The 12,035-nt window shown below is 28.6% G+C and overlaps 1 protein-coding gene across 2 annotated transcripts; it reads right to left on the reverse strand.

Moving 5' to 3' along the window:
• Positions 1-4,926: 4,926 nt before the first annotated feature.
• LOC149878441 (E3 ubiquitin-protein ligase MYLIP-like) lies at positions 4,927-11,091 on the reverse strand. 2 transcript variants are annotated; one of them, XM_090072847.1, is made up of 5 exons: positions 10,754-11,091; positions 7,464-7,730; positions 7,176-7,366; positions 6,613-6,990; positions 4,927-6,507 (listed from the first exon to the last, which is right to left on the reverse strand). In XM_090072847.1, exons 2-5 carry the CDS (start codon positions 7,611-7,613, stop codon positions 5,829-5,831), a joined length of 1,398 nt encoding a protein of 465 aa, XP_089928973.1. In that variant the 5' UTR covers positions 7,614-7,730; positions 10,754-11,091; the 3' UTR covers positions 4,927-5,828. The 2 variants fall into 2 exon arrangements, with proteins under 2 accessions (XP_089928973.1, XP_089928972.1); XM_090072846.1 differs by lacking the exon at positions 10,754-11,091 and having other exon boundaries at positions 7,464-8,743.
• Between the last annotated feature and the right edge of the window lie 944 nt (positions 11,092-12,035).

Below are 12,035 nucleotides of genomic sequence, written 5' to 3' on the forward strand. Positions count from 1 at the left end.
CATTAGATACTTGAGGTAGGTTGCCTAAAATTTTCAACAGATTCTCATTATTTTGATAACTGGGTTCTACGTATAAAGAATTAGGCATGTAAGCTTCAGGTGGAATTATATTTGGATTGTATGGATAAATTCCACAAGCTTGAAAACCAGATATAATATTATTTGGGGTAACAGATTCGTTCCGAGCCTGCTTCATTAATCCACAAAAACTTATTCTTGAAACTAGTGTCCCAGGAAAATTACAAATCAAATTTTCACATGCTTTTCTGTAAGCTTTCTTGAGTGGACCAAGTACTGATCAATCACAAGGCTGAAGCCAGTTAGAAGTGTGAGCTGGCAAAGTTGTGTGAGTCATGGCCGTCTAAAATAAGTAATTGAGGTCTGTCAGAACCAATTTTTGGAAGAAATGATTTGGTAAACCAGAGAAATGCAATTTCCTGCTTAGTCCATCCACTATCAGAAACACTCCATGTGCTTCTTTCTGGTGCATTTTCATTTTGAAAGCTGTTGAGTGACCTATTTGTTTTTCCTTTTACTATAAAATGTGGTGGAAGAGAGTTACCAATTGCATTGACACAAGCTATAACAGTGATTGTTTCCCGATTACCTGATGTACGACTATGTAGGTACTTTACTCCTTTTTTAACAATTATTTTCCCAGGGCGATAATCAAACTGGATTCCAGTCTCATCCATATTCCATATATTCTGTGGTTTACTAATTAAATTATTTTCCATTAATACATTTTTAAGAATAGAAAAGTATGTTGAAACTTTACAAGCATTCATACACTGATGTCTAACAGCAGCTGTAACTTCTGGTTGATGTAAAGTTATCTGTTTGTGCCTTTTGCACATCCCACGCCACCATTTTTCAGAAGGTGTTCCATTTTTGAATGATTTATTATGCTTTGCAGCAAAGTTTCCAGCATATTTTAGAAACTGAGATTGGCCAAATCCTATTCCTAATGCTGCACAATTGCATGCAAAATCAACTATTTTATTTTCTTCTTCATCATTTAGAAGGGTGGGATGACCAGGCTTGGCTCCCAATTCTGTTTTTCCAGAAAGTCTAACCTGCAGAGAACATCTTGGAACACCAAAAGCTTTACATGGTGCACGCTGTGAAGATCCATTTTTAACAGCTTCAATAGCTGATATCATAGCTGCATCACTCCATAAACAGTGTTTTTCACGTTTACTTCTGAACAGTTCTTCATTTTTTTTAGAATCTATTAGTCTATATAAATTTTTTCTTATTTTAACTTTCTTAATTTTTTCCATTCTAATAAGAAATTTCAGAGTTCTATAAAAAACATAAATATTAAACTATAAGATAGTTATTAATATTTAACAAATGTTCTTGCATATAAGTGCACATAGCCATAATATATGTAGATGCGTATCTATAACATTCATTATCATACAACAAAATTAAAATATTATTATGCAAAAAAGCATTTAATCAAGACCATGGTCATGTATCAAGGCCTATATATAGAATTTTATTTATAAAATGGTATTTGTAATGTAATGTTATAAAAATATGTTATTAATCTACTTAAAATAAAATTTATAGTTATAAATAATACTATGTTTATAAAGAATACAAAGTTAAGTTTGGATTACTTTTAAACATTACATAGGCTATATACATAATACAATGCAATATAGATACGTTTGTGTCTATACAAACTGACACATGTACATATAACACATAATAATTGCATAACTATATACATGATCATTAATACACATTAAATACCAGTCTTCAAAATTACACAAACAAACACACACATATCTATGAAAGTGTGTCATTTTTAAAGTTATAAATGTTTTATAGTTTAAAAAAATCGTAAACATAAACTTAATTATGGCCAGAATTAGGAATAATCTTTGGCCAGATATAGGACATTCGGTAGAAAATATATTACAATTTTATATATAGAAATTCACATATAAATAGAATTTATGCACATTATTCATAACTAGCAAAATTACATATACAGTTTTAATAACATTACATTCTAATATTACTTTCAATTCAAGCGATTTACAAACGCAATGATGTTTGAATGTCATTATCAAAACTTTGAAAATATCAAAAATCGAGTTTACGGACGCAAGAAATTTATCAAATATTTCCAGCATGTTTTCAAAGCATCAGCATTTCTATATATTTTCTTAACTGCACATTTAAAAATTAAAAACTTAAAATATCATGTTTTATTTCATAACAGACCAATAAACTATTACATTAAAGCATTTTGAGCTTCTGAAAATTGGCCAGAATTAGGACGCGGCCAGATATAGGTCAGTTTACCCTAAAAAATAACCGCTGTGTCACAGAAAATAAGAAACCTTTATATTACTTTATATAATTCACATAAAGGTTTCTTATTTTGTGTTTTACTTTTTATAGGATAAGTTATAGCTGTTTTTTAAATTCTTTGTTTTAAAAACTTTCAAAAATTCCAACACACCAGAAGTTCTAAATGTTGTAAATGATGTCTACTAATGTATACCCAACTACTGAAAAAGAAGATTTAGATCTGGGGAACAACTTAACCTGCCAGTCACTCTGGTCCACAATTGTTAAAACTTTATCTATCTAAAAATAAGTTTTTGTTTCTACTTTCCTATTATTCTAAATGATTTGCATAGTTGGAAAATAGCTTTAAAAAATAAAGTTTTTTGAGGTTAAGGTAGGGAATTTAGGCAATTTTTATAGCCAATCAAAATCTTTTTTATTTAAAATGCATTGGATTCCTTAATATATTTTATTTTCAAAATGGTTTCAACCACTTCTGTAGCTTATTTGGTTCCAAAGATATTCGTGTTTTAATATTTTCAATTCATATACATTTTATGAAATATTTCCTTAAAGTATCTCGTTAAACTTTTGGCACCAAAAAAAAACTTTTTTGTCTTTTTTTTTTTCTTGCGGAAAAAGTTGCGTTAACAATAAAATATCTAAAGACGGGGGAAATTTATAAAATCTCCACTTAGAAAACAAAAAACCCACCCTATTAGACTACCAAAAAAAAAAAAAAAACTGTTTGACATAATAAATAAATAGTTGCAGAATCTATTTTTATGTGGGGACGAAAGAATTAGCTTAATTTACTTGTGTATAAACAAAACTGAAACATTTAAAATTAAATATCTTTATCAATTCTAAAGCAAAACGACGTCCCCAAAAATATTATTGTAGTGCAACCTTTTCTAAAAAAAATAACATCTATATATACGTATATACTATTTATTTTTATGGGTGGGTTTTCATTCTTCGACACCTACATAAAATCATTTGTTGCGTTTTAAGAATTTAGAGTAATATATTATTCAAAAATAATATAACTTTAGTTACTGGTATTATGTTGCAATTTATCGTAGGTTTAATGTCACAGGTTTGTGAAAAAAAAAAGAATTAAATTGTATTAGTCTTCATAAACCAAAAGAAATCTCCCTTTAGATTTTTTGAGCTCCATCAGACAAGCTTTGCGTATAAATGATTTGAAGTTATACAAAGATTAACGAATAGTAATAAACATCTAAGTATTTAAACCGCTTGTTTCGAAAATGTCTCAAGAAGTCACGCTTACTTTTAAATTTAAATAAAACCACTCAATTCTAGCAAACAGTGTCATGCACGAGGTTACTAATTAAAAATTTTAAAAAGCTTTATAGATAAGCTAAATCGGATTAGTCAATTCTATCCGTAGGGTTCTTATTGTCGTCATACATTTTGCATGCAAAAGACTTTGAAAAGAACCGCCTGTTAAGTAAAAAAGCAACAATATTTCAACAATCAGTCGTATAAAACCTTTTCATAAAATAAGATGTTGAGAGGGCAATAAAGAATTAATAAAATTAAAAAAATTTAGGTTTTTTGCTTCTAGTTTTTACAAGATGCCACAAACTGATAAAAGATGCAGACGAGCTTTTTTGTTAAAAAGAAAAACTTTTTTAAATGCTCCATCAAAACATTTCAAACAACTTTACTACTTTCTTTTTATAAGTAAAAACACAAAAGTGCAAAACAATAAAAAATCGTAATAAACTGTGAGCAACGACAAATAAGAAAAAAAATTTGTATTTTAAATAACGCCCCCTCCCCCTCCTGCGTGCTTTTTTGTAAGCTTTGGGCATAACTTGAGATGCTTACATTTCTCAGACTAGATTTGGATAGGAATTTTGGAAAAAAAAAAAATAAAAATAAATAAAAACAAATAGCCAACATACACGGTTGGTTTTTATGCTTTACAGAATAGGAAACTAAAAAAATTTTTATTCAATTTTTTTTTTGAAACCAAAAAGGATCATGCTTTTAAAAACGAAGTTGCATTACCAATTTTTTTTTTTCAGCTGCCTGAAATTTTATAAATGTATAGATTCATGCAAGTATTCACATGTATAAGAACGAGACATCAAATCTTTCGTTCTTATACATTCACATGTGTAAGAATGAGACATCAAAAATTGATCTTAGTCAAAAAATTACTTTTGAATTCTAAGTTGAGCAAGAAAGATAAAAGGAAGCGCAAATAACAAAGCTTCGTTTATTAAAAAATCGTTATTTAACTTTTACATGCCTTAGCCTTATGTAAAATGGTATTATTACGATTCATAAGTGAAGAGTCTTGTATCTCATAAACTGGTATAAATTTTGATAAGTTATTTTACAAGATTTTATAGCAAAGGAAAAAATTATTAAATGCTTTCTTCTTAATAAAAGAATTTAAAAAAAAAGAACCACAAAGAATTTTAGATTAGGCGGGAATTACTTTAAAAATGAGTAAAAAAAGTACCTCTTAAAAAGCATTTAAACAACCAGACAATTTTTAGACCCATCATTCATAAGATTAAAAGGAGAAAATATTAATTAACACTTTATTATCAATGCTACACAATAATAATTAGACTGTTTTTAATGCTACTTTTAACATAATTGATATTACAATAAATTAAAAAATAATAACATTACAATATAAAAGACAACTTTTTTTCTTTTTAAAAAATAACAATTTAAAATATTTATCCTTAAAAATCGTTAGTCTCAGCACTAAACTACTTGTTAAAATTTGAAATAACTCACAAATCTTGCTAAAACATTTCAAGAGAAAATTTATTTGATGTGTTGCCTAGAACACCAACACAAATTATCATTGTAAACAAGTAATGAGATAAAAACAAATTCAGTAAGTGTTTTTTCAAAGTAGTAACTAGAATATATAGAGAGTCCATAAAAATATATTATGCTTCAACGCATTAAGTCTTACTATGAGCATCATCAAACATCTCAAATATTAAGATAATGTCCTATTTCAACAAAGTACCCTTATTTAAAAACTTTTACTGTTACAAATAAAACAGCATTAAATATATATTAACAAATTACAACAACTAAAATTTTAAGAATGTGAAACTGTTTGAGACTGTTACTAAGGCTGCTATAAAAAATGTCTTTTGACATGTATAAAAAGAAGAATAACTACCTGAAGTATTTTTAGATCATAAAAACAGACTCACAAATATAAAATATATTTACATAAAAAGAAGTTTTGTTTGTTAGTTCTAATTTTTTTTTTTTTTTGAAGAATAAAGCTTTCTTCTTTATCACTGTTCCGGCAGCAATAAGGAATACTTATATATATACTCCAACATGCCTTCAAAAATAAAAACTACAATCAATTCAACCCAATCATTCCTAAAGCACACCAAGATTCCTCTGTTTAAACAATAACAAGTAATAAAAACATTTTGAATCTTCAAATTAAGAACTAAAAAATGAACTTAATCATGAGAATAAAATTCTATAATTAAACTCTATTCATGTTTATTGGATGCTGAGTTTCCTTCAAGCATATGGTCTATATGGTTAAATGCCAAGTAAAACTTTGTTTTTTTTTTAATTTTATTTCTACAAAATGGACAGATTTTGCACAGTTCACTGCAATCAAAACAAATTGTATGACCACACTGCAAAACTACATCAACAACCCGATCTCGACATACAGAGCAATTAAAAGAATCTTTCCATTGCTCAACTTGATTAGTTAGCCTAACAACTTGATTTCTAAGACATTCAACTTCTGACACTTCATTCATTTCTTGAGCTGTGACCTCTTCATCATTTTTAGCATGTATTGTGGCTGCTGCAGAAGAGCCAAAATTGTAGAGTATCCTACGTGCATGATCATAAGCTTCTGTACATGTTCTTTCAGTGTCAAAAATATAATTTTGTTCTGTCATATGATCACTTGGAAGCCAAGAAAAAAGTGTGTCAAAAAAATCTCGAGCAACTTGTTGTTTGACAGCTGGTCGAATACTGTCACACCTGTAAAATGCATGGTGCTCTGTTATGGAACGATACAGAGCTTGAGCACTTTCTTTACTATTTAAACGATAGACGATGCTAACAATATCACCAACATCAGAACTACAAATATCTAATTTAACTGTTTTCCCTGACCGCGTTGCCATTCTCAAGCAGTTAAATGGTACCCTAAATGAACAGCAGCAAACTTTTTAAAATGTTTCAAGAGAAAAAATTCTACAGAAAGAAGAGTTTCTACTAATTCAAAACTATAAATATTCACATTAAAAATACCTTTCTGCCAAATCATTTCCTTTATCAAGTTTTAAACAATCAATTCCAATTCCAAGAAAAACAGGTTTGTTGGTAGAATCCAACCTTACATGGTGAGATTCCATACCATAATCTTCTGATTCTGCAACCTCTTTCAGCAAATAAAACTGAGCTACTTCTTTTATCATTCCTCGCAGTTTGCAATGTGCAATTATAACTTGAGACTGAAAATCAGGTAACCAATGAGAGCATCTAGAAGGGTTGTACCCAATATGATTTTCACGAAAGTCACCTGCTTCAGCTTGAGATAACAAAGCATACAAGTGAGGCAAGTTAACTTCAGAGGTATTGTATTTACCAGCAATCAAATCTTCTTTAACATTTAGAAAAAACTGCAATCTAAAAATTGTTTTTAGATAAACTTTTTATAACACAAAGATTAAAATCCTAGATAAAAATGAAAAGGAAAAAGGATTTAATCAATTCCTTGTAGACTGAATAAATAAACAAAAGACCTAACAACATTTAAATTATCACTATCACAAAGATTACCAGTAATAGAGATTAATACTTTTAATAGTTACCTGGTTGATTCTTGAAGCAACTGATGAGGTTGAACATAAAATTTTACACAGAACATCAATGAAAATGGTTCAGGCTTATTTATTTGTCGAGAAATTCGATTTCTCATGTTTAACCAATGTATTTCACCCCTAGAATTTGTAAATTGCAAACCAAAGTAATCTTTTTCAACAATCCCTAACTTGTTGCAAACCTAAAAAACAAACGACAGTCAAAACCAATTTAAAAATATATTTAGTTTTCAAGTGGACTTTGTACCCTAAACAAAGTTGTGAAAATTTATTATTTACCTCGTCCATTACATCTTGCCCTTTAGCATCTTCTTTAAATTTAAACGAAAAGCATACATTATCTCTTTGTGTAACTAGGCACCAAATTTTGCCCTGATTGAATGAAACCTTAGTTCGAGACGAAACATCTACTCTATCTTCGTCATCCATTCTATCTAAACTTCGCAGCTACCATGCACAAAATATTATGAAGCAAGCTTATTTTGATAAGAATCTGTCAGAGCCAATTAAATCTTTTAAACATATCTTTTTAAACCAATCAACTTCCTTCAAAAACAGAAACACCAATCAAATTAAGATTAGGCATACAAATACGCGAGAACTTTACCTATTAAAGAATTCGACTTTGAACCCGTTGGGAAAATCCCTTGTTTATGCTTTTAATTTGTAAATAAAAAAAACAGATGTTAATGTAATACTCAATAAAGGAACTTTGCTACTTAGTTTCTTTACTGTATGTATGTATGTATGTATGTATGTATGTATGTATGTATGTATGTATGTATGTATGTATGTATGTATGTATGTATGTATGTATGTATGTATGTATGTATGTATGTATGTATGTATGTATGTATGTATGTATGTATGTATGTATGTATGTATGTATGTATGTATGTATGTATGTATGTATGTATGTATGTATGTATGTATGTATGTATGTATGTATGTATGTATGTATGTATGTATGTATGTATGTATGTATGTATGAATATAAAGGCATTGAAAAGGTTTTAGCAATTTCGATTATTTTCTATTTAAATTAGATTATTTCGTATTTCACTCAACATGTATAAATTACAAAAATTGGATCTATGATACAATAAAAAAAACTGTGTAAAAAAATAAAAATCTAAGCCTTACTTATCTATCAGCCTTATAAACGGCTACGAAAAACTTTGTGTTACACAAAGAAAAGATGAAAAAAATTATCTCTAAAATAAGATTATTAGTTCCTTTTAATTGGATACTCAAAAATTAAGCTGATAGATTGGTTGTGTAGTAAATTTTAGCTCGCAACTTAAAACTTGATTCAGAACAAACTTTATCTTTTAAGCAAGTAAAAGAATTTTCAAAAATGCAACGTTTTTTTCTCTTGCGGTCTTCAATTGTTTTATGATATAAATTTATATGTCAACTGACCTTAAGCTTACTTTAAAAACATGCATACATTATTTTTAATACTTATTGCATTTAAAGTTTTTAAAAATGTGGTTATTAGCATTTCAAACAGAATTTTCGTAATTTTTGGTGAAAAAAAAGTTTTGAACATATTGAACATATTGAACGTACACCTGAATTTTTCACCTTCTTAAACATCGTAATACATAGAAGATGTTATTTAAAACTTCATTACATGAGAGAAGCGCAAAGTGCACACTTCAAATCACGCTAAAACTGGTCCAAAAATCCCTAATTTTATCTTCTGTGGTGTTTTTTTTTTTTTTTTTTTTTTTTTATTTTTCTCTTTTGAAAAGGCCTATTGGACAGCCTATACCACCGGGTATAAATTAAAAAGTTTTCACCACCCAAGTTTGGACCTCTAATGTGTAAATTTATTTGTAAAAAAGAGTTCTTTTTTTTTAACCATAGATATATGCTGCTCTAATTTACAGTATATAACTTTGCCTATCTATGTGTGTGTCTGTGAAATTTACACACGTACACATACGTGTTAAACATATCGTCAGGTTAGAATTATTTTGTTCTATCTCCGATTTTAAATGTTGGGAGAAAATGAATTGTTGATTTTACTAAGTAATGATTACTTTTAAAATACATTTTACTTTTAAAACTTTTTTTCTAAATAGTTTCTTTAGATATAAATTATTTGAAAAAAAAGTTATTATTTCTTAAAAAAGTAATAGTAAAACTTGAAGTAATTTTTACTTATAGAAAAATTCAAAAACTTTCTTTCAACGTTTAAAATGGGAGATAGAACAAAATAATTCTTACCTGACGATATGATGTATATATGTTCTACAATAGGACCAACTGAAAAATTTTTATTGTGAAAAAGTTAAATAACCCCACGGAGTCAAGTCGGTTTCAGAATATATCCAAGTACTAGGTTTGGATGACTTTGAGTACTGTAGCGGAATAATCCATCTGCCTTGAATTCTTCATCTCCTTACCCTTACCGTAAATGACCGAGTTAGCCCCCACTACCGAGTTAGCCTGCCTTCCCCATAAACTTCCACCCTAATAAGTCAAGTTTTTAAATAAGACCCCATTCTAAAACTCAAGTTAAATAACCCCACGGAGGCTAACTGGGTTATTTACGGTTGTTAAAAAATCGAAACAAGAATGAGTTTTAAAGTTGTTGTTATAGGAATTTCAAATTGGTCCGATGTAAAGAAACGCTACCGATACAATTACGATCATTATCATTTTCATCTTCTTATTTGTGTGTGTTTCTAGTTGCTGTTTAAAGGCCCAGACAATATCTCAATAATGTTTTAACAAAGTATTTTCTGGTCATATATTTTGTTGCAATATTATTAGTTGTAACATTTAAAAGTAACTGTATAAAGAGAGGTTTACTTTATTGTGCTAAAAGTAAGAAATAATTTTTTCATAATTTTATAGAAATTACTTTGCTTTTATACTTTTCGTTTCTGTATAACTAAATTGTAAAAATAGTAAAGTGAACATTATATAAATTATTAAATTTATGATCATTGCTATGTAATTTTAAAAAATAATAGTGTGACCATAGTTATATATATTGTGAGGGCGGCGGTTTTTTTATTTATTTTATTTATTTGATGTGATGTAAAAGTGTGGGACAGCGATAATGAAAGCAGCGATGTGAGTGTGAGGGCGGCGGATTTTCTTAATTTATCTTATTTATTTTTATTAATGATGATGTGATGTGATGATTAAATGTGACTGTGGTGATGAAAGCAGCGATGTGACTGCGGTGGTTCTATGTAAGTGTAATGGTAGCGCAAATATAGAGAGTGATAGAATGTGAGGTAGGACTGTCAGTGTGTAACGCAGATGTGGTAAAAGCGCGATAGGAGCATCAGACTTTTTAAATAAAAATTGTTTACTCAAATAAAGCAATAATAAAAATATTTATAATGATAATATTGCCTTACTTAAAATGAAAGCAAAAGTAAAAATACTTACGACTGATTTTTCTTCTCTTACTTATTTTTCTTAATCAATAATCTCAATTATTTCTCATCAATATATATATTCTCTTAATATTAACTCATACAAATAACAATACATTAATACTTATAACAACGCAAATTGAAAACTACTCAAATACATTTCCTTACCAAATCCTTCTCATAAGTTCCTCTTTAAATTGTCCATAAATTCTTTTCATTAAATTCTCTTTAAAATCTTCAAAAATCCTTTTCTCATAAATCCTCTTTTAAAATCTCTTAAAACTCTTTTAAATTCTTTTCTCATAAATCCTCTTTTAAAATCTCTTAAAATTCTTTTAAATCCTTTTCTCATAAATCTTCTTAAAATCTCTTAAAACTTTTTCTTTCTCTTAAAATCCTTTTTTAAAACTCTCTTTAAAACACTTCATCAAAATTTTCCGAAAACATCTCTCCAAAGAGAGAGCTCCAAAATAAAATCTCTCCTAAAAAAATTATAAAAAAAATCTAAAAGATTTTCTCAACCGTTCCTTTTCTATCTGTCCGCAGGTGTTATTTTGAACTCTCGTCCAGACAATAGATTTCTTTTTTTCTTCAAGTTCGTTCAGTATTTTAGTTTCAACTTCTGAGTCATGGTATTCTTTAAAACAAGTTTTACTGGTTTTCTTTTTATTAGTCTTTATATCAGAGTGGCTACAGAACTTTCTAGAACTTTACTAATTAAAATCATATCATTGTGTTTCAAGTCGTGTTTGCGAAACAGTTTTAATCATTTATGGTGTGACTTATTCATTTTTCATATTATTAGACATGTGTGTCCACCTGGTGTTTTTTTTGTTGACTCACTCTTTTCCTCGTTCGAATGTAGCGTGTTTGAGTCGGGTAAAACTTAAAGATAATGTTTACAATTTTCTTCATCTTCCCTCCTCACATAGCTCCATTCTTCGAAAAAAATCGTCCCTTGATTTTTGACTACAGGGTTAGTTCTTCCATGTGGTATGTGTGTACTGTTTATCATGTTGATTATGAAGATCTAACTTTTCGAGATTTGAAGTTGGTATTATTGCTCTTCTATTCGTGTAGGCTTCGAGATTTGGAATTCTCATTGTCTGTCTTCTATTCGTGCAGGTTTCGTGAATATTTGAGTAAACTTGATTTGCGTTTTCAATGTTTTAAACCGTGTAAATATATTCTTAAATACTCCAATAATATAACGTCGTGCATATACTTCAATTACATATACTTCAATTTCATATACTTCAATTACATATACTTCAATAAATTTCTTAATAATACAATGAAAATTTGTTACCCCTTACAGATACTTAAATGTAAATCTTGAAAACATAATGTGAAAAATGGAAAAAAGAAAATAGACAAATCATCTCAAAAATAAAATGGCGTAGGCACTGAGTAGCAAGGGCTAAAACCTGAAAAAGTGCCTTTGAGAAAA

The sequence above is a fragment of the Hydra viridissima genome, unplaced genomic scaffold (assembly GCF_058129835.1).
Source record: "Hydra viridissima isolate aposymbiotic clone 2 unplaced genomic scaffold, HvirCarnegie_v1 scaffold_15, whole genome shotgun sequence".
Taxonomy (NCBI): Eukaryota; Metazoa; Cnidaria; class Hydrozoa; order Anthoathecata; family Hydridae; genus Hydra; species Hydra viridissima.